Raw genomic sequence first — 22,663 nt, forward strand, 5'->3', positions numbered from 1 at the left:
ATGCCATATTGGGAAAAATAAAAAAAAAGCCATGATGCCTTGGCTCTTCATTTCCTTCTGTCAGGGAGAACAGAGCTGAGATATTGGGGTGGGAGCATGCTAACTGCATCAGGTCACAAGATCATGTTAAGAGATTATTAAGCTATGCACAGAATAAAGTTATATAAACTAAGTACACAGGAGTGGAGCCTAGAGAAACACACTCAGAGTACACATAGAAGTTCTCCCTGTGACTATACTGATTTAACCATGCTCATTAATATATCCTAAGCTTCTTCTGGGTCAAGAATACTGCAGCAGATGCTGTAGTGTGCAGCTCAAATCCCACCCCACCCAACCTGAGTTGAAGCATTCATTCTCCTAACCTGCTGTAAATTTTGCCTGGTGATGGTGCAGAGTTGAGGCCCTCAGCTGGAAGAGAAGCTGCTCAACCTAGGGTAGTGAGCCTTTCACAGGAGCAGTGAACCTAGTCAACATGTATTGGCAGAAACTAGGAGACAATGTATGGGAGTAATGCTGAGGGTGCTGGCTCAAAGTGGACAGAATACAAACTTGGTTAAGGGAGAGGTGATTAATATAGGATTGTTCTCCTAGAATATAGGATTTAAGAGCCGGGTAGGTATCCTGGCAAGCAGCACAACACTGCTATGCTGACTCTTAGAAGCTTGGGAAAAGCAATGGCTCATCCTGAGTAGAAACTCTAGTGGCCAAAACAAACTGACGAGGAAGACATCATATGGCTCATAGAACTGAGCCTGCTACAGAAGATAAATTATATAAGACTAAAAAACCCACCAGCCAACAATGTGCCACAAAGGCTCAATCCTTTTACTAAAGCCAAAGAGTGGGGTGGGGGTGAAGGAGTGGGAAGCACTGATGAAAGCAGCATTAACATCACTGAGGAGCTTCTTGGTGACTTCACGTGATGAGAAAGCATCCATTTTGAGTAGCTGCCTAGGCATTTTGCAGTATGACAATTCTGCTCACACCCAGAGTCTGGACATTTAGATAAGGACCCAAGCTTAAGATTCTCACCCCAAGTTCCCACTTTGCCTTTCTTGGGGCATCTTTTAAAATGGCCATTCAGAGTTGGGTCCATGAAAAATTAGTGACAGCTGCCTCAACCTCCTTATAAGTAATAGGTGTTTGCTACCCTGCTTGTGCTCTCTCTCTTGCTCACTGGTGACATGGGATGTAGGAATGCTTTTCCTCTGGCTTTTTGCACCCCATTTTGGGACTTGAAAGTAATAAATTTTGTGACTTTACTTCTATTGTGTGAGTGTATTGAAATTGTACTTTCAATTAAAATGGCCCTAGGTTTTCTCTTTCTTCCCAAAAGTGGGAGCTCAGATGCCAAGGGAATTACCTGCCAACCCTGTGGGGGTGGCTTGTGCCTTCTTACTCAGCAAGTTATAGTCTGCATATTCTTAACACACCAACTCTGGGTTTTCCAACACACTTTTCTCTGTAGGTCAGGGCTAACTCTTACTAAATTGAGGTCTCTGATAGCAATGGAAATCAAATCCCAAAATCATAGAGGTGAGATGTACGCACTTTATTGCTGGAGGTAAGGGAGATGCTACTATTATAATGAACAATAAAGTGGTAATGGAATTATAGGGTGGAAGCTAGGAGGACCTGACCCTCAGAAAGCTGTGGGTATGGTTAATACAACATGGTGTTCCTAGAGGTTAAATAGACAGGTAGCCAAAAAAATTACTGCTTAATATATACAACCAACAGACACCAAGGATAAATGACTGAGGGCAATTGCACCAATGAAAGTCACAATCCCTTGCTCAGTTTCTAAACCTGAGTCAATTTTCAGGCCTGGAATGCACTGACTGAAGAAAGGTCTCCATGAAGGAAGACCCTACATTATGGAAAGTAAATTCTAATGATATTCATGGTCCCTCTCCAATGGGACCTTTGGGCATTTATTCCAGTAACCAAAAGGGAAATATCCAGTCATTTCAAGGACTATTGAACACAGGGTTCTAGTTAACACCATCTGGATCCCCAGAATGTCATCATCGACCCCACTAGAGAAGGCACTTATGAGGTAATAAATGGAGTCTTGGCTCAGGTACAGCTCACAGTGGGCACAGTGGGTCCACTGAGCTAACAAAGCCATTCAGTAGTCATTTCTCCAAACCATAAATGTGTACTGGAATGGAATTACTTGGTAGTTGGCAGGATCTCCACATTATTTCCTTGGTCTAAGGAGTAAGAGCTATTATGGTGAGAAACATCAAGTGGAAGTCTCTAAAGCTCTTTCTATGCCCCTACTCAAAATGATAAAAACAATATCACATTTTGGGGATAATGTCAGAGACTAATGCCACTCTTAAAAAACTGAAAAGATGGCTTCATATCCTAAATAATTCAGTCATAAAATCATTACTAAGGGCAGAACAAGATAGGTGTTAGCACAAAAAGGGAGAAAGAGCCACAGATTCCAGGTAGGGTAAGGGGGCCTTCCCCACAGAAGTACTGCCCTACACTGGGTGCTGAAGCCCAAGCTGGGTGAGGAGACTATCCACATGAAGGACAACTTGGACTGGAGAATTCAGAACTCAAGCAAGATGAGGAGAACATCTACACAAAGGGAGGCCCAGCATATGGAGTTCAATCGGGGTGAGAAGGGCACCCACATTAGGACACAAAGGAGCAGGCCAACATGAAGTATGGAAACTTGAACAGAATGAGAAAGATAAGGGCCCCTGGATGTCTCGGTTGGTTGAGTGTCTGACTCTTGATTTTGGCATGGGTTGTGATCTTGGAGTCATGGGATCAAGCCAGGTGTCTGTTCCATGCTCAGTTCCATCCTGCTCTCTGCCCCTCCCCATCCCTCACGCTCTCCCCCCCAATAAAAAAAAAAATCTTAAAAAAAAAAAAGAATGAGGAAGATATTCTCATTAGGTGTGGCCTAGCATAGGGTATCAGAACCTGAGCAGGTTGAAGACGTCTACATTAAGGGGTCACCTGGAGTCGGGTGATGGAGTCCAAGCAAGATGAGGAAAGAGTCTACACAAGAAATGGGTGCAGCCTGGTATGGAGCATCAGTGCCTGAGAAAAATAAGGACGACTTCTTCATGGAAGGGGGGATATCCAGGTGTGGGAAGTCAGAGCCCCAGTGGCAAGAAGGAATGGCTACATGTAGTGGCATCCTGGCACAGGTCGTGAGAACAGAATGAGGAGTGTCTCCCCAAGAAGAAGTATCTTATAAATGGTGTTGGAATTCAAGCAAGATGAGGAGGATACCATGCATGGAAAGGGCCTGGTGTAAGGTGTTGAGCCCAGGTAAAGGGAAGAGGGCATCAGCAAGAGGAAGGTGGTGGCAATGTAGACAAGGTGTTTGTTACATAGAAAGAATTAATCAAATAACTAAATACATTTAGGGAAAGGGAGTCAATTTTCTCATTGTCAGAGAAGAGATTTAAAAATATGGAAAAGCAGAAAACTAGAATGAACTCAGCTGTATTGGATTAAATTGGAGATATTGGTGGGATCTCATGGTTTTCTTTATATACATATATATGGAAAAATATAGCTATAAATGTGTCGGTATATGCATATACACGTACAAATAAACATATATGTTCTCTAGTTCGGTCCATTGAGAAGACCTGGTTGCAGTAATCTCAATAGCAATGAAATAACCTAATTCCTGGACCTTGACTTCTAAATATCATTCTCTAAGAGAAAGAACCACACTTTTTAGAGAAATGGCTGATTCTAGGGCTAGAGTAGAAAGAGTACAAGATGAGCTTGGAACAGCTATCTCATACAAGCAAGCAAGATAATGCTTAAGAGATGTGTCAAGAGGAGACAGAAGCCAGCTTTGAATGGAATGACACTGACCAAATAGGAGACAATTTGAACATCAAAGTAAGTAACTATAGTAATAGATTAAAACCCATTAAAATAATATCAGTAAATACTGAATCTCTATCTATCTATCATCTGTCATTTATATATCTAAATGAATGAGTTATAAGTGTGGTAAAGAATGGGATATTTACATAATTTCAAAGTACCCTCTCTCCTCCACACACATAATGTTTATTAATTACAAAAGGGAAAAATTAATTTACAGTGGAAAATCCCGGCAGGCACCATATAATTAAGTGATCAAAGGAAATATTGCCCGTAATGGAACAAAGCAAAATTATGTACCACCTACTGCATTGAAAAGGACTGCAATGAAATTTCTGTATAATCCAAGTTTACACATGAGAAAACATCAGAAAAATACATTGAGAGACATCTATAAAAGTAACCTTGCAATTTTCAAAAGTGTCAAGGATATAAAAGTCAGAATATTTGAGGAACTGTTCCACATAATAAAGAGACATTTGGTGAAACTTGAACATAACCTGAAAATTAAATGGTAGTAAAGTATCAGTGTTAATTTCCTGGCTCTTTTTAAGTTCACAGTCCAGAGGCATAGGCTTACGGAAGGACTGAGACCTAGGACTATAGAATGCTGGCCCTCCCCCCACACCTTACCACCACATTACTAAAGGCCCATTTACAGCAGTACCTTTTACCTGGTACATCATGTCCTGCTATTAGAAAAAAAAATATGAGGCATACCAAAAGGAAAAAGTCCCATAATTTAGAGAAGAGCAAACATAAGAACCAAACATGGTAGGGATTTGGGGATTATCAGACTAGGAATTTAAAACGACTATGAGAAATATGCTAAGGGCTCTAATAGGTAAAGTAAACAACATTCATGAAAAAATAGGCAAAGTTAGCAGAGAGATGGAAATTCCAATAAAGAACCAAGGAGAAACGCTAAAGATCAAAATCACTGACAGAAATTAAGAGTGCTTATGATGGCCTCATTAATAGATTAGAAACAGCTGAGCGAAGATCTCTGTGCTTGAAGATACAACAGAAACCTTTAAAACTTAAAAGCAAAGAACACAAAGAGACTGAAAAAAACCAAAACCAAAACAAAACAAAACATCTAAGAACTGTGTAAGAACTACTCAGAAGGTGTAACATATGTATAATGTGGATACTAGAATGAAAGAAGATAAACAGAAGAAATATTTGAAACAATAATGACTGATGATTGCCCACAAGTTAATGTTGAATACCAATCCACAGATCCAGGAATCTCAGAGAACACCAAGCAGAAAAAATGCTGGAAAAAACTACATCTAGGCAAATAATTTTATTTATTTATTTATTTATTTATTTATTTATTTATTTATTTATTTAAAAGATTTTATTTATTTATTCGACAGAGATAGAGACAGCCAGTGAGAGACGGAACACAAGCAGGGGGAGTGGGAGAGGAAGAAGCAGGCTCATAGCGGAGGAGCCTGATGCGGGGCTCGGGGCTCGATCCCATAACGCCGGGATCACGCCCTGAGCCGAAGGCAGACGCTTAACCGCTGTGCCACCCAGGCGCCCCTAGGCAAATAATTTTAAAACCACAAAAATTCAAAGATAACAAAAAAGTCCTGAAAGAAGCCAGGGAGGAAAACATCTCACCTAGAGTGGAACAGGCATAAGAATTACATCTGACTTCTCACAAACCATACAAGCAAGAAGAGAATGGAGAAAATATTTGAAGTGTTGACAGAAAAAAACCTCTCACCAACGTAGAATTCTCTATCTTGCAAAATTATTCTTCAAAAGTGAAGGAGAAATAAATGCTTTCTCAAACAAACAAACAAACAAACAAACAAACGGAATGAGAGAATTTCTTGTCACTAGACCAGCTTTGTAAGAAATGTTAAAAGAAATTTGCTAGAGAGAAGGAAAATAATGTGGTCAGAAACTTGGACCTACAAAAAGAAAAGGAGAGCATCAAAAAGGGAATGAGTAAGGAAAGTTAAAACTCATGTTTCTTCTTCTTTGTTGATCTAGTGGGTAACAGTTTGTTCAAAATAAAAAATAGAAACAACATATTCAAATGATAGTAACAATGTATTCAAATGATAGTGACAATGTATTCAAATGATAGTGACAATGCATTCAATGATATAATGGATGGGAGGAAGGAATTAAATTATTCTGTTATTATAAAGTATGCAAAATACCTGTGAGTGTTATATAGTTACTTAAAAGTGTACTTGGATTAGTTGTGAAAGTATTTTGCAAACTCTAGGGCAACTACTAAAAAAAAGTTTAAAAAAAAAAGATATAACCAATATGCTAAGAAGGAAGAGAAAATGGAATATAAAATGCTCAGATTAAAACCATAAAAGGCAGGGGCGCCTGGGTGGCTCAGCCATTAAGCCTCTGCCTTCAGCTCAGGTCATGATCCCAGGGTCCTGGGATCGAGCCCTGCATTGGGCTCCCTGCTTGGCGGGAAGCCTGCTTCTCCCTCTCACACTCCCCTTGCTTGTGTTCCCTCTCTTGCTGTTTCTCTGTCAAATAAATAAATAAAATCTTAAAAAGCAACCATAAAAGGCAGAGAGAGTGGAAGACAAAAATAAGAACAAAGAACAAGGGCAACAAATAGAAAACAGTAACAAATGTGATACATATTAAACCAACTATATCAGTAATCACTTTGAATGTTAATGGTCTAAATGTATTAAGTAAAAAAACAGATTGTCAGAGTGGATCAAAAAACAAGACCCAGCTCTGTTATCTATAAGAAACACACTTAAAATGTGAAAACATATATAGATTGTAAGTGAATGGATAGAAAAAATATACAATGCTAATATTAATTAAAAGAAAGCAGTAGTAGCTATATTAATTTCAGACAGAGCAGACTTCAAAGAAAAGAATGTTATCAAGGATAAAGAAGGGCATTACATAATGATAAAGGTGTCAATTCTCTAAGAAGACATAACAATCCTTAATGCGTATGCACCTAACGACAGAGCATTAAGCTACACGAGCAAAACTGGTAGAACTGCAAGGAGAAATACATAAATCCACAATCATATATAGAGACTTCAGCACCACTCTATCAGAAACAGACAGATCCAGAAGCAGAAAATCAGTAAGGACATGTTGAACTCAACAACACCATCAATCAACTGGATATAATTAACATCTATAGACCAAATCCAACAGCAGCAGAATACATATTCTGCTCAAGCTCACATTAACATTCACCAAAATAGGTCATTTTCTGGGCCATAAGACACATCTTAACAAATTTAATAGAAATTATACCATATCTACTTTCAGACCATAATGCAATTAAACTAGAAACCAATAACAGAAAGATAATTAGAAAATCTCAAAATACATGGAAATTAAACAATATACTTTTTTAAAAAAGATTTTATTTATTTATTTGACAGAGAGAGACAGCCAGTGAGAGAGGGAACAAAGCAGGGGGAGTGGGAGAGGAAGAAGCATGCTCCTAGCAGAGGAGCCTGATGTGGGGCTTGATCCCAGAATGCCGGGATCATGCCCTGAGCCGAAGGCAGATGCTTAATAACTGTGCCACCCAGGCACCCCTAAACAATATACTTCTAACAACACATAGGACAAAGCAGAAATCTCAAGAAAAATTAAAAAGTATTTTAAACTAAATGAAAATAAAAACATAACATCAAAATTTGTGGGAATGCTGGGAAAGCAGTGCTTAGAGAGAAATTTTTAGCATTGAATGCATATATTGGACAAGAAGAAAGATCTAAATCATCTAAGTTTTCAACTTAGGAAACTAGAAAAGGAAGAGCAGATAAAATCCAAAGTTGGTAGAAGAAAAGAAATAATAAAAATCAGAGTAGAAATCAATGAAATTGACAGCAGGAAATCAATAGATAAAAATCTATGAAATCAAAAGCTGTTTTTTAAAAAAGATCAATAATCCTCCAGCTAGGCTAACTAACAAAACAAAACAAAACAGGAAAACAGAGAGAGGACATACATTACTATTATCAGAAATGAAATGGGGGGCATCATTACAGAAATCATCAGGCCCAGATGTGTTTGCTGGTGAAGTCTACCAGACATTTAAGAAAGAAATCATTCTGATTCTCTACAACCTCTTTCAGAGGATAGAAGCAGAAGACATACTTCCTAACTCATTCTATGAGACCAGCATCACCCCAATACCAAAATCAAAGACATCAGAAGAAAAGAAAAACACAAACCAGTATCTGTCATGGACACAGCTGCAAAAACCCTAACAAAATATTCACAAAGCTAATCCAACAATGTATAAAAAGCATTATATACCATGACCAAACAGGATTGTAAGCAATCCTGTTTCAACATGTAAGCAAGCCTGGTTCAACATTCAAATGCCAATATAATCCATCACATCAACTGGCTAAGAGAGAAATATCACATGATCACATCAATAGATGCTGAATAGCATTTGACAAAATCCAACACCCATTCATGATAAAAACTCTCAGTAAACTAAAAATACAGAGGCATTTCTTCAGTGTAATATAGAATATCATATAAAAAAAACCTTATAGCTAACACCATAATTAATGGTGAGAAACTTAAAGCTTTTATTTTTTTAAATTTTTTTAAAGATTTTATTATTTATTCGACAGAGATAGAGACAGCCAGCGAGAGAGGGAACACAAGCAGGGGGAGAGGGAGAGGAAGAAGCAGGCTCACAGCAGAGGAGCCTGACGTGGGGCTCAATCCCACAACGCCGGGATCACGCCCTGAGCCGAAGGCAGACGCCCAACCGCTGTGCCACCCAGGTGCCCCGAGAAACTTAAAGCTTTTAAACTAACATCATGTACAAGACAAGTATGTCTTTTTACCACTCCTTTTCAACATTGTGCTGAAAGGTCTAGCAAATGCAATAAGATAAGAAAAGGAAATAAAATTTACACGGAGTGGAAAAGAAGAATTAAAACTTTTGTTGTTGGGGTGCCTGGGTGGCGCAGTTGTTAGGTGTCTGCCTTCGGCTCAGGGCATGATCCCGGTGTTCTGGGATCGAGTCCCACATCAGGCTTCTCTGCTAGGAGACTGCTTCTTACTCTCCCACTCCCCCTGCTTGCTGTCTTTCTCTGTTAAATAAATAAAATCTGAAGAAAAAAAAAAACTGTTGTTGTTTGTATATGTATGACTATCTATGTAGAAAATCCGAAAGAATTGATAAGAAATCTTCTGCAGCTAATAAGCAATTATAGTAAAGTTGCACAATACAAGGTTAATATGCAGGTGTCAATCACCTTCATATATACTAGCAAAGAACAAATGGAATTTGAAATTAAAAATACAATGCCATTTATGTTAGCACAACCACACTGAAATACTTTTGTTTTATTTAGGCATACATATAACAAAATATGTTCAAAATCTATATGAGGAATTATAAAACTTTATTGAACTAATTCAAAGAACAACAAAATAAATGGGGAGGTTTTCCCTGTTCAAGGAAAAGAAGACTCAGTATCGTCAAGATGTCCATTATTCCCAATTTGACTCATGCAGTTACAATGAAAATTCCAGCTACTTACTTGTGGATACAGGCATACCTTAGAGATATTTTGGGTGCAGTTCCAGACTGCCACAATAAAGTGTGTATCACAATAAAACAAATGAAATGATTTTTTTTGTTTCCTAATGCATATAATAGTTATGTTTACACTATAATGTAGTCTGTTTAGTTTACTAAGAAACACTTTATTGATAAAAAATGCTAACCATCATAAAATCTTTCAGTGAGTTTTGACCCTGGTAGAGGGTCTTGTCTTGATGTTGATGGCTGCTGACTGATCAAGGTGGTGGTTGCTGAAGGTTAGGGTGACTGTGGAAATTTCTTAAAATAAGACAATGAAGTTTGGCACATCAATTGACTCTTCCTTTCACAAACAATTTCTCTGTCTCATCCAATGCCGTTTGATAGCATTTTGCCTACAGAACTTCTTTCAAAATTGGAGTCAATCCTCTCAAACCCTGCCACTGCTTTATCAACTAAATTTATGTAATATTCTAAATCCTTTGTTGTCATTTCAACAATCTTCATGGCATCTTTGCCAGAAGTAGATTCCATCTCAAGAAACCACTTTCTTTGCTCATTCATAAAAAACAATTCTTTATCCACTCAAGTTTTATCATGAGATTGCAGCAATTCAGTCCCATCTTCAGGTGCCCTTTCTAGTTCTACTTTTCTTGCTATTTCTACCACATATGCAGTTATTTCCTCCACTGAAGTCTTGAACACTTCAAAGTCATCCATGGAAGCTGGAGTCAACTTCTACTAAACTCCTGTTAACGTTGATATTTGGATCTCTTCCCATGAACCATGAATGTTTTTTTTTAAAGATTTTTAAAATTTATTCCTTTGAGAGACAGAGAGAGAGTGTGAGTGGGAGAAGCAGAGGGAGAGGGAGAAGCAGACTCCCCACTGAGCAGGGAGCCCAACTTGGGGCTCCATCCTAGGACCCAGAGATCTTGACCTGAGCCGAAGGCAGACGCTTAACCATCTGAGCCACCCAAGTGCCCCAAACCATGAATGTTCTTAATGACATCCAGAATGGTGAATCCTTTCCTGAAGGTTTTCAACTTCTATTGCCCAAATCCATTAGAGGACTCCCTATGTATGGCAGCTGTAGCTTTAAGAAATGCATTCCTTAAATTATAAGACTTGAAAATCAAAATTACTCCTTGATCCATGGGCTGCAGAATGAATGTTGTGTTAGCAGGTATAAAAATAGCATTAATGTTGTCCATCTCCATCAGAGCTATTGGGTGACCAGGTACATTGTCAATGACCAGTAATATTTTGAAAGGAATCTTTTCCTGAGCAGTAGGTCTCAACAGTGGGCTTGAAATATTTGGTAAACCATGTTACAAACAGATGTACTATCATGCAGGGTTTGTTGTTCCATTTATGGGGCATAGGCAAGTAGACTTAGCATAATTCTTAAGGACCCTACACTTAAAGGTAAGAAAGGTAGATGAGGATTGGCTTCAACTTAAAGTCACCAGCTGCATTATACCCTAACAAGAGAGTTAGCCTGTTTGTTGAAGCTTTGAAGGCAGGCCTTGACTTCTATCCAACTATGAAAAATCCTAAATGGCATCTTCTTCCAATATGAGACTGTTTTGTCTACATAGAAAATCTGTTGTTTAGTGTAGCCATCTTCCAGAATTATCTTAGCTACACCTGGATCACTTGCTGAAGTTTCTACACCAACACTAGCTGCTTCACCTTGCACTTTTACATTATGGAGATGACTTCCTTCCTTAAACCTCATGAACCAACCTCTGCTAGCTTCCAACTTTTCTTTGCAGCTTCCTCACCCCTCTCAGCCTTCTTAGAATTGAAGAGACTTAGGACCTTGCTCTGTATTAGGCTTTGGCTTAAGAAAGGCCACGCCTGGTTTGATCTTCTACCCAGACCATTAAAACTTTCCATATCAGCAATAAAGCTGTTTTGCCTTCTTATCGTTCATGTATTCACTGGGGTGTTGCTTTCAATTTCCATCAAGAACTTTTCCTTTGCATTCACAACTTAGGTAACTGTTCGGTGCAAGAGGCCTACCTTTCACCTTATCTCAGCTTTTGACATGCCTTCTTCACTAAGCTTAATCATTCCCAACTTTTGATTTAAAGTGAGAGATGTGTAACACTTTCTTTCACTCAAACACCTAGAGAACATTGTAGGGTTATTAATGGCCTAATTTCAATATTGTTGTGTCTCAGGGAAGAGGGAGGTCCAAGGAGAGGGAATGGCCAGTCATTGAAGTAGTTACAATGCACACAAATTTCATCAACTAAGTTTGTTATTTTATATGGGTGAGATTTGTGGCATCCCCAAACACTTACAATAATAACATCAAAGATCACTGATTACAGATCACCATAACAAATAAAATAATAAGATGTTTGAAATATTTTAAGAATTACCAAAATGTGACACAGATACACAAAGTGAGCAAATGCTATTGGAAAAACATCACCAAGAGACTTGCTCAACACATTGCCGTAATTTTTCAATATGTAAAAATGCAAATTCTGCAAAGCATAATAAAATGAAGTGCAATAAAATGAATTACACCTGTGTTGAAAAACTGACTCTAAAGTTTCTGTGGGTAAGCAAAAGACCCAGAATCACCAGTACAATATTGAAGGAGAAAAGCAGTTAGAAGATTAATACTAACTGACTTCAGGACTTACTATTAAAAAAAACAAAGGAACAACTTACTGTAAAGCAAAAATAATCAAGACAATGTGGTATTGGTGAAAGAACAGATAAATAGATCAATGGAACAGAACAGAGAGCCCAGAAATAGGCCCACATTAATACAGACAGCTGACATTTGACAAAAGAGCAAAGACAATAGAATGCAGCAAAAAGTCTTTTCTTTTTTCTTTTCTTTTCTCTTCTTTTCTTTTCTTTTCTTTTTTCTCTTCTCTTTTCTTTCTTTCTTTCTTTCTTTCTTTCTTTCTTTCTTTCTTTCTTTCTTTCTTTCTTTCAAGATTTTTATTTATTTATTTGAGAGAGAGAGCACAGAGGGAGAGGGAGAAGCAGACTCTCCACTGAACAGAGAGCCTGATGTGGGGCTTGATCTCAGGACCCCAGGATCATGACGTGAGCTGAAGGCAGATGCTTAACTGACTGAGCCACCCAGGTGCCCCAAAAATAGTTTTTTCAACAAATGGTGCAGAGACTATTTGACAACCACATTAAAAAAAAAAAAAACAATGTGAACAGAGACCTTATACCCCTCACAAAAAATAACTCCAAGAGGATCATAGACCCAAATGTAAAATGCAAAACAATTAGACTCCTAAAAGATAATATAGGAAAGAATTAGATAATTTTGGGTTTGGCAATGAATTTTTAGGTACAATAGCAAAGGCACAATCCATGAAAAAAAGAATTGATAAGCTGTACTTCATTCAAAATAAGCACTCTGCTCTGTGAAAGACAATTAGACTAGAGAAAGGGAGAAAATAGTTGCAAAAGACTTATCTGATAAAAAATTGTTTTTCAAAATATACAAAGAACTCTTAAGGGTCAGCAATAAGAAAACAAATAAGCTGACTAAAAAGTAGACCAAAAGCCATAACAGACACTTCAGCAAAGGAGTATACAGATAGAAAATAGCATTTTTAAGAATACTTATTTATTTATTTGAGAGAGAGAGAGTGCACAAGCAGGAGGGGCAAAGAGAGAGAGAATCTGAAGCAGATTCTGCACTGAGTGCATAGCCCAACCTGGGGTTTGATCCCATGAGCCAGAGAGCACAACCTGAGCCAAAACCAAGAGCTGGATGTCTAACCAACTGTGCCACCCAGGTGCCCCCAAAATAGCATTTAAAAAGAAGCTTCACATCGTATATCATCAGGAAAAAGCAAATTATAGTAACAATGAGATACTATTACACACCTATTAGAATGGCCCAAATGTGCAAAATTGACAACACCAAATGACGAGGATGTAAAGCCAGAGAAATTCTCTTTCATTACTGGTGGGAAAGCAACACTGTACAACCACTTTGGAAGACAGTTTGGCACTTTCTTATAAAACTGAACATGCTATTATTGTGGGATCCAGCAATTCTGCTTCTAGGTATTTACCCAAAGGAGTCAAAAACTTACGACCACACACAAACCTTCACATGGTTGTTTATAGCACCTTTATTCATGATTGTCCAAACTTGGAAGCAGCCAAGATGTCCTTCAGCAGGTGAATGGATAAACAAACTCTGGTACATTAAACCAATGAAATATTATTTAGGGCTAAAAAGAAATAAGCTATCAAGACAAAATTAGACATGGAGGAAGCTTAAATGTCTATTATGAAGTGTTAAGAAGACAATCTGGAGAGTCTATATATTATATGATTTCAACTTATACGATATTCTGGCAAAGGCAAAACTATGGAGATAGTGAAAAGATTAGTGATTGCCAGGGATTGGCAATGTGGGGAGGGATGAATAGGTGCAGCTTATTAGGACTTTGAGGGCACAGAGGTTTTTTAGGGCTGTGAAAATACTTTGTATGATATGATAATGATGGATACATGTCATTATACATTCGACCAAATTCATAGAAAGTAACACTACCAAGAGTAAATCCTAAGGTAAAGTATGGATTTGAGTGATTATAACGTGTTTATATAGGTTCATCAATTGTAACAAATATAGCACTCCGATGGGGGATGTTGATGATGGGGGAGGTTGTGCAAGTGATGGAGCAAGGGATATATAGGAAATCTCTGTATCTCCCTCTTAATTTTTTTGTAATCCAAAAACTACTCTAAACAGAGTCTTTTTCAAAAAGAATACTGGGCGGGGGGAGGCGTGCCTGGGTGGCTCAGTTGCCTTTGGCTCAGGTCATGATCCTGGGGTCCTGGGATCAAGCCCAGCATTTGGCTCTCTGCTCTGCGGGGAGCCTGCTTCTCCCTCTCCCTCTGCTTGCCACTCCCCCTGCTTGAGCTCTCTCTGCCTGTCAAATAAATAAATAAAATCTTTGAAAAATAAATAAAGAAGAATACTGGGATCAAGGAAGTCACGTGGATGAATCTATAAGAGTAAGCATGAAGAACAAAAATTTTTGTATTGTATCTTAAAGCTCACTAATAAACAACCACTGTGAAAGAGGCACTAACTAACCAAGAAGACAGAATGACTTGGATGGTTGATGTCAGCAAATCTCTGTCATAATCCACCTCAGGGCTGGCACAATGAACTCATGAACAGATAAGCTAGATGGCAGTGACGGAAGTTGTATATGCACCCAATGGCATGGGCCCCACACTCACCAAGGCTGATTTAGTTACCATTGGTGCCAAATGTTCAACTTGTCAGTGACAGGGACAAGTGCTGAGGCCACACATTTCAATAACTCTCATAGAAAACCAACGATCCACTTGATGACAAATTGATGACATTGGATCACTTCTACTCTAGAAAGGGCATCAATTCATCTTGCCTGGAACTGACAAGGATTCCTGCCTTCAAGGCCTCAGTGAGCATTGCTGTCAGGGGCTCAGAAGATCCCTGAATGAGATCCCATGTAACTTTTCCTCTGACCAAGGAATATACTTACAGCCAAGGAAGTTGGCAGTGGATATATGATGATGGGTTCCACTAGTTCTTTTTTTCTTTTTTAAAGATTTTATTTATTTATTTGACAGAGGTAGAGACAGACAGCCAGCGAGAGAGGGAACACAAGCAGGGGGAGTGGGAGAGGAAGAAGCAGGCTCATAACGGAGGAGCCTGATGTGGGGCTCGATCCCATAACGCCAGGATCACGCCCTGAGCTGAAGGCAGACGCTTAACCGCTGTGCCACCCAGGCGCCACTAGTTCTATCAACTATGAGAGCTGCTGGTCTGGTAGAGAAATGGAGCCATTTCTTGAAGGTGCAGCTGTGAAACCAGCTTGATTATGATCTTGGGAAATGGGACATCATCCTCCAGGATAAACTGAAGACCATTATAAGGTGTTGTGTTTCCAGTAAGTAGAATACATGGGTATGGGGACAATATAAAAGTAGAAGTGATCCATTTAACATCAGCATCAATGATTTATTTAGGGAAATTTCTAATCCTTACAACTTTAGGTTCCATGGGCCTAGACCAGTGTTGTCCAATTGAAATATAACATGAATCATATATATAATTTTAGATTTTCTAGAGGTCACATTAAAAAGATAAAATAAAAAAGGATGAAATTAATTTTAATAATATGTATTGTGTGTAACCTATTTGTATCAGATACATTTCAAGTGTTCAATGGCCACATGATGCTAGTGGCTCCCGTACTGGAGAGTGCCGGTCTGGATATTACGGTTCCCAGAGGGGGAATGCTTCTACTAGGGACGGAGTAGGCACTCAGTCACTTTAAACTCCTTAGGCTAAGAGGCTAGCAAGCAAGGAAAGGAGTTATTATACTGACAGGGTAATTGACTCTTATCATCAGGGTCATCAGTAACACAGCAGGGGCAGTGGACAATTCATTTGTCACTCTTGGTATTCCGCTGCCCAATTTTGATGATAAATTGTCAATCATAGTAACTACAGCCTGAGAAGTCATGATGACCAGGGAGCTCAGGCCCCTGATCCTCCCCGTTAAGTCCCTCAAGACCAGCAGAGACACTAGCTGAAAATAAAGGGACTCTAGGATGGGTAGCAAAGGAGGGTGAAGAAGAGTATTTGTTGTGGTCTCCAGAGAAGCTATAGGAGTGTGAGTCAGACCTTCTAGGCTACGTTCCCTAGGAAAAGGAACCAACCAGAATCCTGGGGTAGCAATTCCAAGATGGAGTGAAATTTCCATACAAAGAGAGTCAAGAAAGCTGTGTGGTGCACAGCTGACGCACAGCTCACATCCTCCTTTTAGGACCAAAGCACTCATTCCCAGCTGTTTGGGGTGTTGGCTACAGACAGCTCAGATTTGAGGTCCCCTCTGGGCATTGCCTCAGCCAAAGGGTGCTGCCTGACCCAAGGTTATAACCTCCCCACAGGCAGCCAAATCCCTTATGAGTCAATGTGAACATAAAAAAATAAACAAGTAAAATAATAAAATAAAATAAAATAAAATAAATAAAAATGAAAAAATCCTTTGTCTCAGTGAGGGACAACTCTGAAAGGCCTTCCTAGCTTTAAAGCTTCTTCTGTGGGATCTGCTGAGGTCTACTGTAACTGCTTTGCAGTTCAGCACCTACCTCTGCCAATTCTGCTTTCCTCACGTCTTTAAAGGGGTTATTACTAAGAACACACACCAACAAACCTCCTTCCACACATCTCCAACTCTAAGAAACTTGGTAGAAGACATATCTGCATTATACAACCCCAGAATGATAACTAGGTGAGAAGCTAGGAATTAACAATTTTCATCACCTCCATCACTTATTTATAATTACCTGTCAGTTTCACAATACCCTTCTGTGGCTGTGTAGGAGAAAAAAAGACATGGTAATTCCCCCCTGACCACCCCTCATTTCAAAAGAAGCATGGTTCCTCTCTTGGCTTGTGCCTCTTGTGGTTGGAGACTCTCTTACCTGATTGTCTCAAATCTCTCTCCGAGTTGTAAACACTTACTTATTTTAGGTGCTTTTTCACAATATATTTTGTAGTCATCGCTGATCTTCTGTATGGCCACCTTTGGAAATTTATAGCAGAGTTCCTCAAAGGACATTTTCTCTATGTCTATCAAGTAGGGAAAAAAGGGATAGAGCCTGGTTGTGCACTCTGGTTCAAAGATTCACACGCTTTTATTGAACGTGTTACCTTTAAAATGTTATTTAAGTAAGACAATAATGTTTTAACAAAATGTTCACACAAGGAATATAAGTTCCTCAAGCCAAATTAGAAGCAAGGAAATATAGCCTTCCCTCCTCTCCAGAATGGGAGGATTCTGCCCTTCTTGGGGATACCTGACCCATGGAGATTTTCTGCCTGAGGGATACTAGGGTAAATGAGATATGATTTCAAAAGAGGTATTGATTGTTAACACATATACAAGAAGTGATTTATCCAAATGAATATTGACCCCTTTCAAAAGCAGCCATCTGTTGTGGGAAGGAATTGCAAATGTATTTCAAACATTCTCCTACTGCTTCAAAGATTCTGATACACTCAGGGATAATACATGGCAAATGACATTTTAGAAACTTTCTCTCTTTTTTGGCTCTGTCTTTGAGAATTACTTTCAGAATTGACAGTTCATATATGTGAATATCATTAACAGTTGCAAATCATTGTCTTTTGAGAGCGAATTATTTTTTCTAGAAATAGCCATATATTATTTCTAGCTATACACAATCAATTGAGAGGGAATACCTTTTTGCATCCAAAAATAAGATGAGTCAGGAAGGCTGAGGCATCAAGGGAAGTTTTAGTCATGTACTGGACAACAGATGCAGATAAGCAGCACCCTACCCCCTACCAAGGTGAAAACACTCAATCATGTTGTGAGTTCTGGGGCTTAAAGTAAGTCTAATTATACACAGTTCTTCAGAAACTCTCCTAAGGCAGTCCAGTAATTTCTGAAGATTATACTGGTGGGAGTCTAGGATGAATGCTGGTAGGAACCCACAAATGTTAGTTGTCCTTATGTCAGTGTTGTCATTATTATCATCTCTCAGCCAGGGGAATCTAGCTGTAAGTTTTAAGAGTAGATCATTCCCGCAATAGATCCAGGTTTCTAGTCCTGGACCAATCCCTCCTTTGCTAAGCAACCTTGGCCAAGTCTTTCCACTTCTCAGAGACTCATTTTCTCCATATGAAAGCCGAGAGTATTCTATCTCTGATGCGCTGTGAGTTAATGGTGTACCCTGAGTGGAGGCATCAGTCCACCCGGGAGTCAGGACCCTGGGTTGGGCAAATATACAGGAGGACCCCTATCAGGTCAGACTTGCATTTCAAAAAAATAAATGGTGGAGGAAGTAATGATGTGTGCTGGGGGAGGGAAGAAGCATCTTCGTGGAGAGTGGTTCCCACTCTTCCTGGCATTGCTGGCACTCCAAGGCCACCAAAGCAATGCCTGTTGCCAAGTATGCGTACAGTGAAATTTACCAGCCATTCTTCCATTTTTCTCTTGATTTCTGGGACAGGTTCTGGCATGTTCAGGATTTAGAGAGAAGGTGAAACTCTGATATGAAACAGAGGGTTTGTTCATGCTAGATTTAAATAACTCATGCCCAAGTAGGGCTCTGAGAGCCAAGCGTTTGAGGCATCTTGTTTTGTATATGGAGTGTACATCAAAGTTTTAAAAAAGTTGAATGTTTTTTAGTATAATCTAACAAGTACTTATTGAGCGCCTGCTTGCTGTGTAAATGCATTGCCTCGAATCCCCTCAACAATTCTACCAAGTTGGGGCCATTATCCCTATGCCGTAGTTGAAGAAATGAGGCTCAAAGAGACGAAGTAACTCGCCTGGGCTCACTGAGCAAGGGAGCAGTGGAACTGAATTTTCAAAACTTTGGCTTATTCCTCTTCTGTGTTTTTAAAAGTGCAGGTCATGACTCAATAATATGTTGAAAAATTGTCATTGCCAGCTTTTACAAAATGAAATAGAATAAAATAGAATAGAGAATATTAGAGGAAATCATCTTATATAATAAGGGTAAGTATTGCTTTGTGAAAATGTTTTTCCACATATATGCACACACATATATACAAGTACACGTTCCCTGAAGTCAAATGTGTTTATCGTGGGTTGAAGTTTGAGAAATACTGCAGTAGTCTGACTGCCTCAGCATAGATAATTAAAACAGCTTGTTCAATTTGGATATTAATGCCAAACATTATCGAACTTTATTGCCAAACATCGTGGTAATAGCTTTCATAGGTGACCTTGGAGCGTCTTCACAACAAACAACAAACCTATTATGATTAGCCCCATTTTAAAGATGAGAAAACTGGAGCTTACAGAGAGGTTAAATACATTGCTCAAGTTTATAGTCACTAGTAGACCTAGGATATAACCCAGTCCTCGGGGACAGCAGAGCCTTGCACTCCTAAGCACTCCTTTCCACCGCCTAAGTGAGCTGCTATGTTATGCTGGGAGAGAGGAGTAGCTATTAAAAATATATTCACAGAAATGCTTTGGACCTGACTCTGGAGGAGGGGTAGTAAGGTGGAATATGGTTATCTGATGTACAAAAATGAATTATTCTGTAACTAACTTGATGCTTTGATGGGCTTGAGTCTAGCCAAACTTAAGCGGCCAGTCAGTCAGATCCTGGCTCTGCCACTTACTTTGTGACCTTGGGAAGCTCACTTAACCTCTCTGTGCTGCAGGTATTCAGTACTTACTTCATAGGCTGTTCTGAAGATCAAATGAGGTAATCTTTGCATTGCACAGTACTGACATGCAGTAAATTATCACTAAATGTTAAATATTAATATTTCCCAGTTGCCTATATGTTAGGGTCAAAAAATTATGGTGACTGCACTTACCTGCTTGGAACACTGGAGACTTTAGTTCTACCTGGAGAGACCCGCCTTGTCTCAGGTCCTCAGTAGCTATCTTTTGCCACTGCATAGAATCCATTTTCTCCATGTTAGCCAAACCCTGGCTTAGCTCCAGGGATTCCTCACACCTCTTATAAAGAAGAATGTCCTCTTCTTTACTTATAGATCCTTTTTTATGCCATTTGCTGCTGGTGAGCTTGGCTTGAGTCTAAGAGAAGGGGAAGAGCATTTGCTATAGGAACCAGAAAAGAAGCAAGATTTTTGTTAACAGCTTAGTCCTGCTGTGCCTCCTTGTCACAGGAACTTATGCTGATTGCTTTCATTTTGTTAAGAACCATTGCTCCTTTCCACACCAACCCCCACCCTCTTCTAATCAAATCCATTTCTATAAGGGAGAAATTCCATATGAACATGACTTCTTCACAATCAGCTATTGCACTTGAGTCTTTTTCCTTGAGGCTTATGTTTAGAATATTGGGGATCATGTCAATGCCCAGCAGTCTTTAGGAAAAATAAAAATTTCATTTACTTTGACAAATAAGGCTTCTAAGAGAGCAGTTGCTCTTTTTTCTTCCCAAAACCTCATGATTCCTCCCCAACTCAAAGTCCCTCCTACTGTAAAAATGAGAAACCAGTAGTCCTCTTCAACCAGGAATTCATCATAACAGGAGCTGAGCATCTGAAATCCAAACAGGACATAAGCATTATAAGGTGATGCTCAGTTTGCTGTATCTCTTGTCCTGGTGTTCATGTGGGGGAAGAGCAGGCTGCAGATTCTGGATTCTCTAATTTGGAGACATAACGGAACAGCAAACATTAGCCACGACCCACCAGGAGGCAACCTATGTCTCTCTGAATATGGCAGCTTGTGCAGTCTCTCTCTGAATCTCAGAGAATGGTAAGTGATATTTACCTAAGAAAATAACAATTTACTGAAAGACAATTACTTGGCATCTTCATACTTCCTTGTTCTTTTCCATATAAAGTACAATCTCATTTCATCTCTAAATGGTCCTGAAAACCAAAGATCTTTTTTGAAGTGTCTTCTCTCAATATCTCCCACTTGAAGACCTTACCTACTTGTGAAGAATATTTCATTACATTAGAACAAACAGAAGACAACAATAACAACAAAAAAACCTAAGAGTTAGTGCTTAGCTAGGTTTATTTGTCTGTACTCTCACCTTTATTCATTCATTTATTTGACAAATAGTTTCTGAGGGCTTCCTATCTGCCAGGTACTATGCAAATGGCTGGGAATATACAGATCAATATGCTACAAACCTTGTACCCAAGGAGTCACCTTCTAGTATGATGAATAGCACAGGATACCATATGCTACAGCACAAGAGTGAACAAAGTTCTTTGGGAGCAGAGTCCAGGAAATCCAGAAAGAATTCATAGAGGCAAGGAAATTTAAACCAGAATTTGCATTTTGCAGGATAAGTAGGAGCTCACTATTTGGAAGTTGAGTAGAGGGCATTCCAGGCAGTAGGAAGAACTTAAGCGAAGGCAGAGATGGGATAGGACATATTTGAGAATGATGAGTACTCCAGCATGGGCAAGCTGTAGCATCCTGCAAAGAGCATAGGGGTGGGGTAGTGGCAAGGGACAAGGCAGTGAAGGTTGGATGGGACTAAACATGAGGGACTCAAATGCCTTGCTAAGTAGTGTAAGCATTATTTTGCAGGGAATGAGTCAACAACAGTAATTTTTAAGGAATGTAAGATTGTTTCCACAAACTGCCTTGGTCATGCTGCCAAAAGGTGAGTCGAAGAGTATGAGTTTTAGTAACTTCATCAGATCTCCTGGACTGCTGGGGAAGTGGAGTGAAGTATATTCCTGGGAAAATTCAGCTCAGTGATTGAATATTAGCAATATATAATATGATGTGATTGACCAGTGGATAATCTCTAAATATATATATTAAATATGAATAATAAACAAACATGTATGAAGTGAGTACCCTATTAATGTTCCTTCTAGCTTAAAAGATTTATGACTCTAATAACTAGCGAATAAGTGATCTAATTGGTATCTTAATAAACAATGCTAAATAAAGCATTTTCCATTAGAAGAAATAGTCAGATTTGCAGCAAAGTAATAGTAATAAATAATAAATATAATAAAACAATATCTAAACCTATAATTACTTTAAAAAATTTGATCTATGAAAAATGTCAATGGTATTTTGATAGGGATTTCATTGAATGTGTAGATTGCTCTGGGTAGTATAGCTATTTTAACAGTATTTATCCTTCCAATCCATAAGCATGGAATGTTTTTCCATTTTGTGTCTTCCTCAATTTCTTTCGTAAGTGTTCCGTAGTTTTTAGAGTATGGATCCTTTACCTCTTTGGTTAGGTTTATTCCTAGTATCTTATGGTTTTTGGTGCAATTGTAAATGGGATTGATTCCTTAATTTCTCTTTCTTCTGTTTCATTGTTGGTGTATAGAAATGCAACTGAACTGAAACAAATAATCCTAAAATTTGTATGGAACCAGAAAAGACCCCAAATAGCCAGAGGAATGTTGAAAAAGAAAACCAAAGCTGGTGGCATCACAATGTTGGACTTCAATCTATATTACAAAGCTATAATCATCAAGACAGTATGGTTCTGGCAAAGAACAGACACATAGATAAATGGAACAGAATAGAGAACCCAGAAATGGACCCTCAACTCTGTGGTCAACTAATCTTTGACAAAGCAGGAAAAAATATGCAATGGGAAAAGGACAGTCTCTTCAATAAATGGTGCTGGGAAAATTGGACAACTACCTGTAGAAGAATGAAACTAGATCATTTTCTTACACCATACACAAAGATA

At 38.8% G+C, this 22,663-nt stretch overlaps 1 protein-coding gene across 1 annotated transcript in view; it reads right to left on the reverse strand.

Annotated features, from left to right (window-relative positions):
- Positions 1-22,663, reverse strand: part of RGSL1 (regulator of G protein signaling like 1) — a 163,130-nt gene that overhangs the window by 58,370 nt on the left and 82,097 nt on the right. Inside the window, exons 10-12 of the mRNA XM_034666840.1 lie at positions 20,452-20,514; positions 19,821-20,043; positions 16,959-17,066 (exon numbers count right to left, since the gene is read on the reverse strand). Coding sequence (XP_034522731.1) covers positions 16,959-17,066; positions 19,821-20,043; positions 20,452-20,514 — 394 coding nt within the window. The remainder of the gene's footprint in view (positions 1-16,958; positions 17,067-19,820; positions 20,044-20,451; positions 20,515-22,663) is intronic.

The sequence above is a fragment of the Ailuropoda melanoleuca genome, chromosome 8, assembly GCF_002007445.2.
Source record: "Ailuropoda melanoleuca isolate Jingjing chromosome 8, ASM200744v2, whole genome shotgun sequence".
Taxonomy (NCBI): Eukaryota; Metazoa; Chordata; class Mammalia; order Carnivora; family Ursidae; genus Ailuropoda; species Ailuropoda melanoleuca.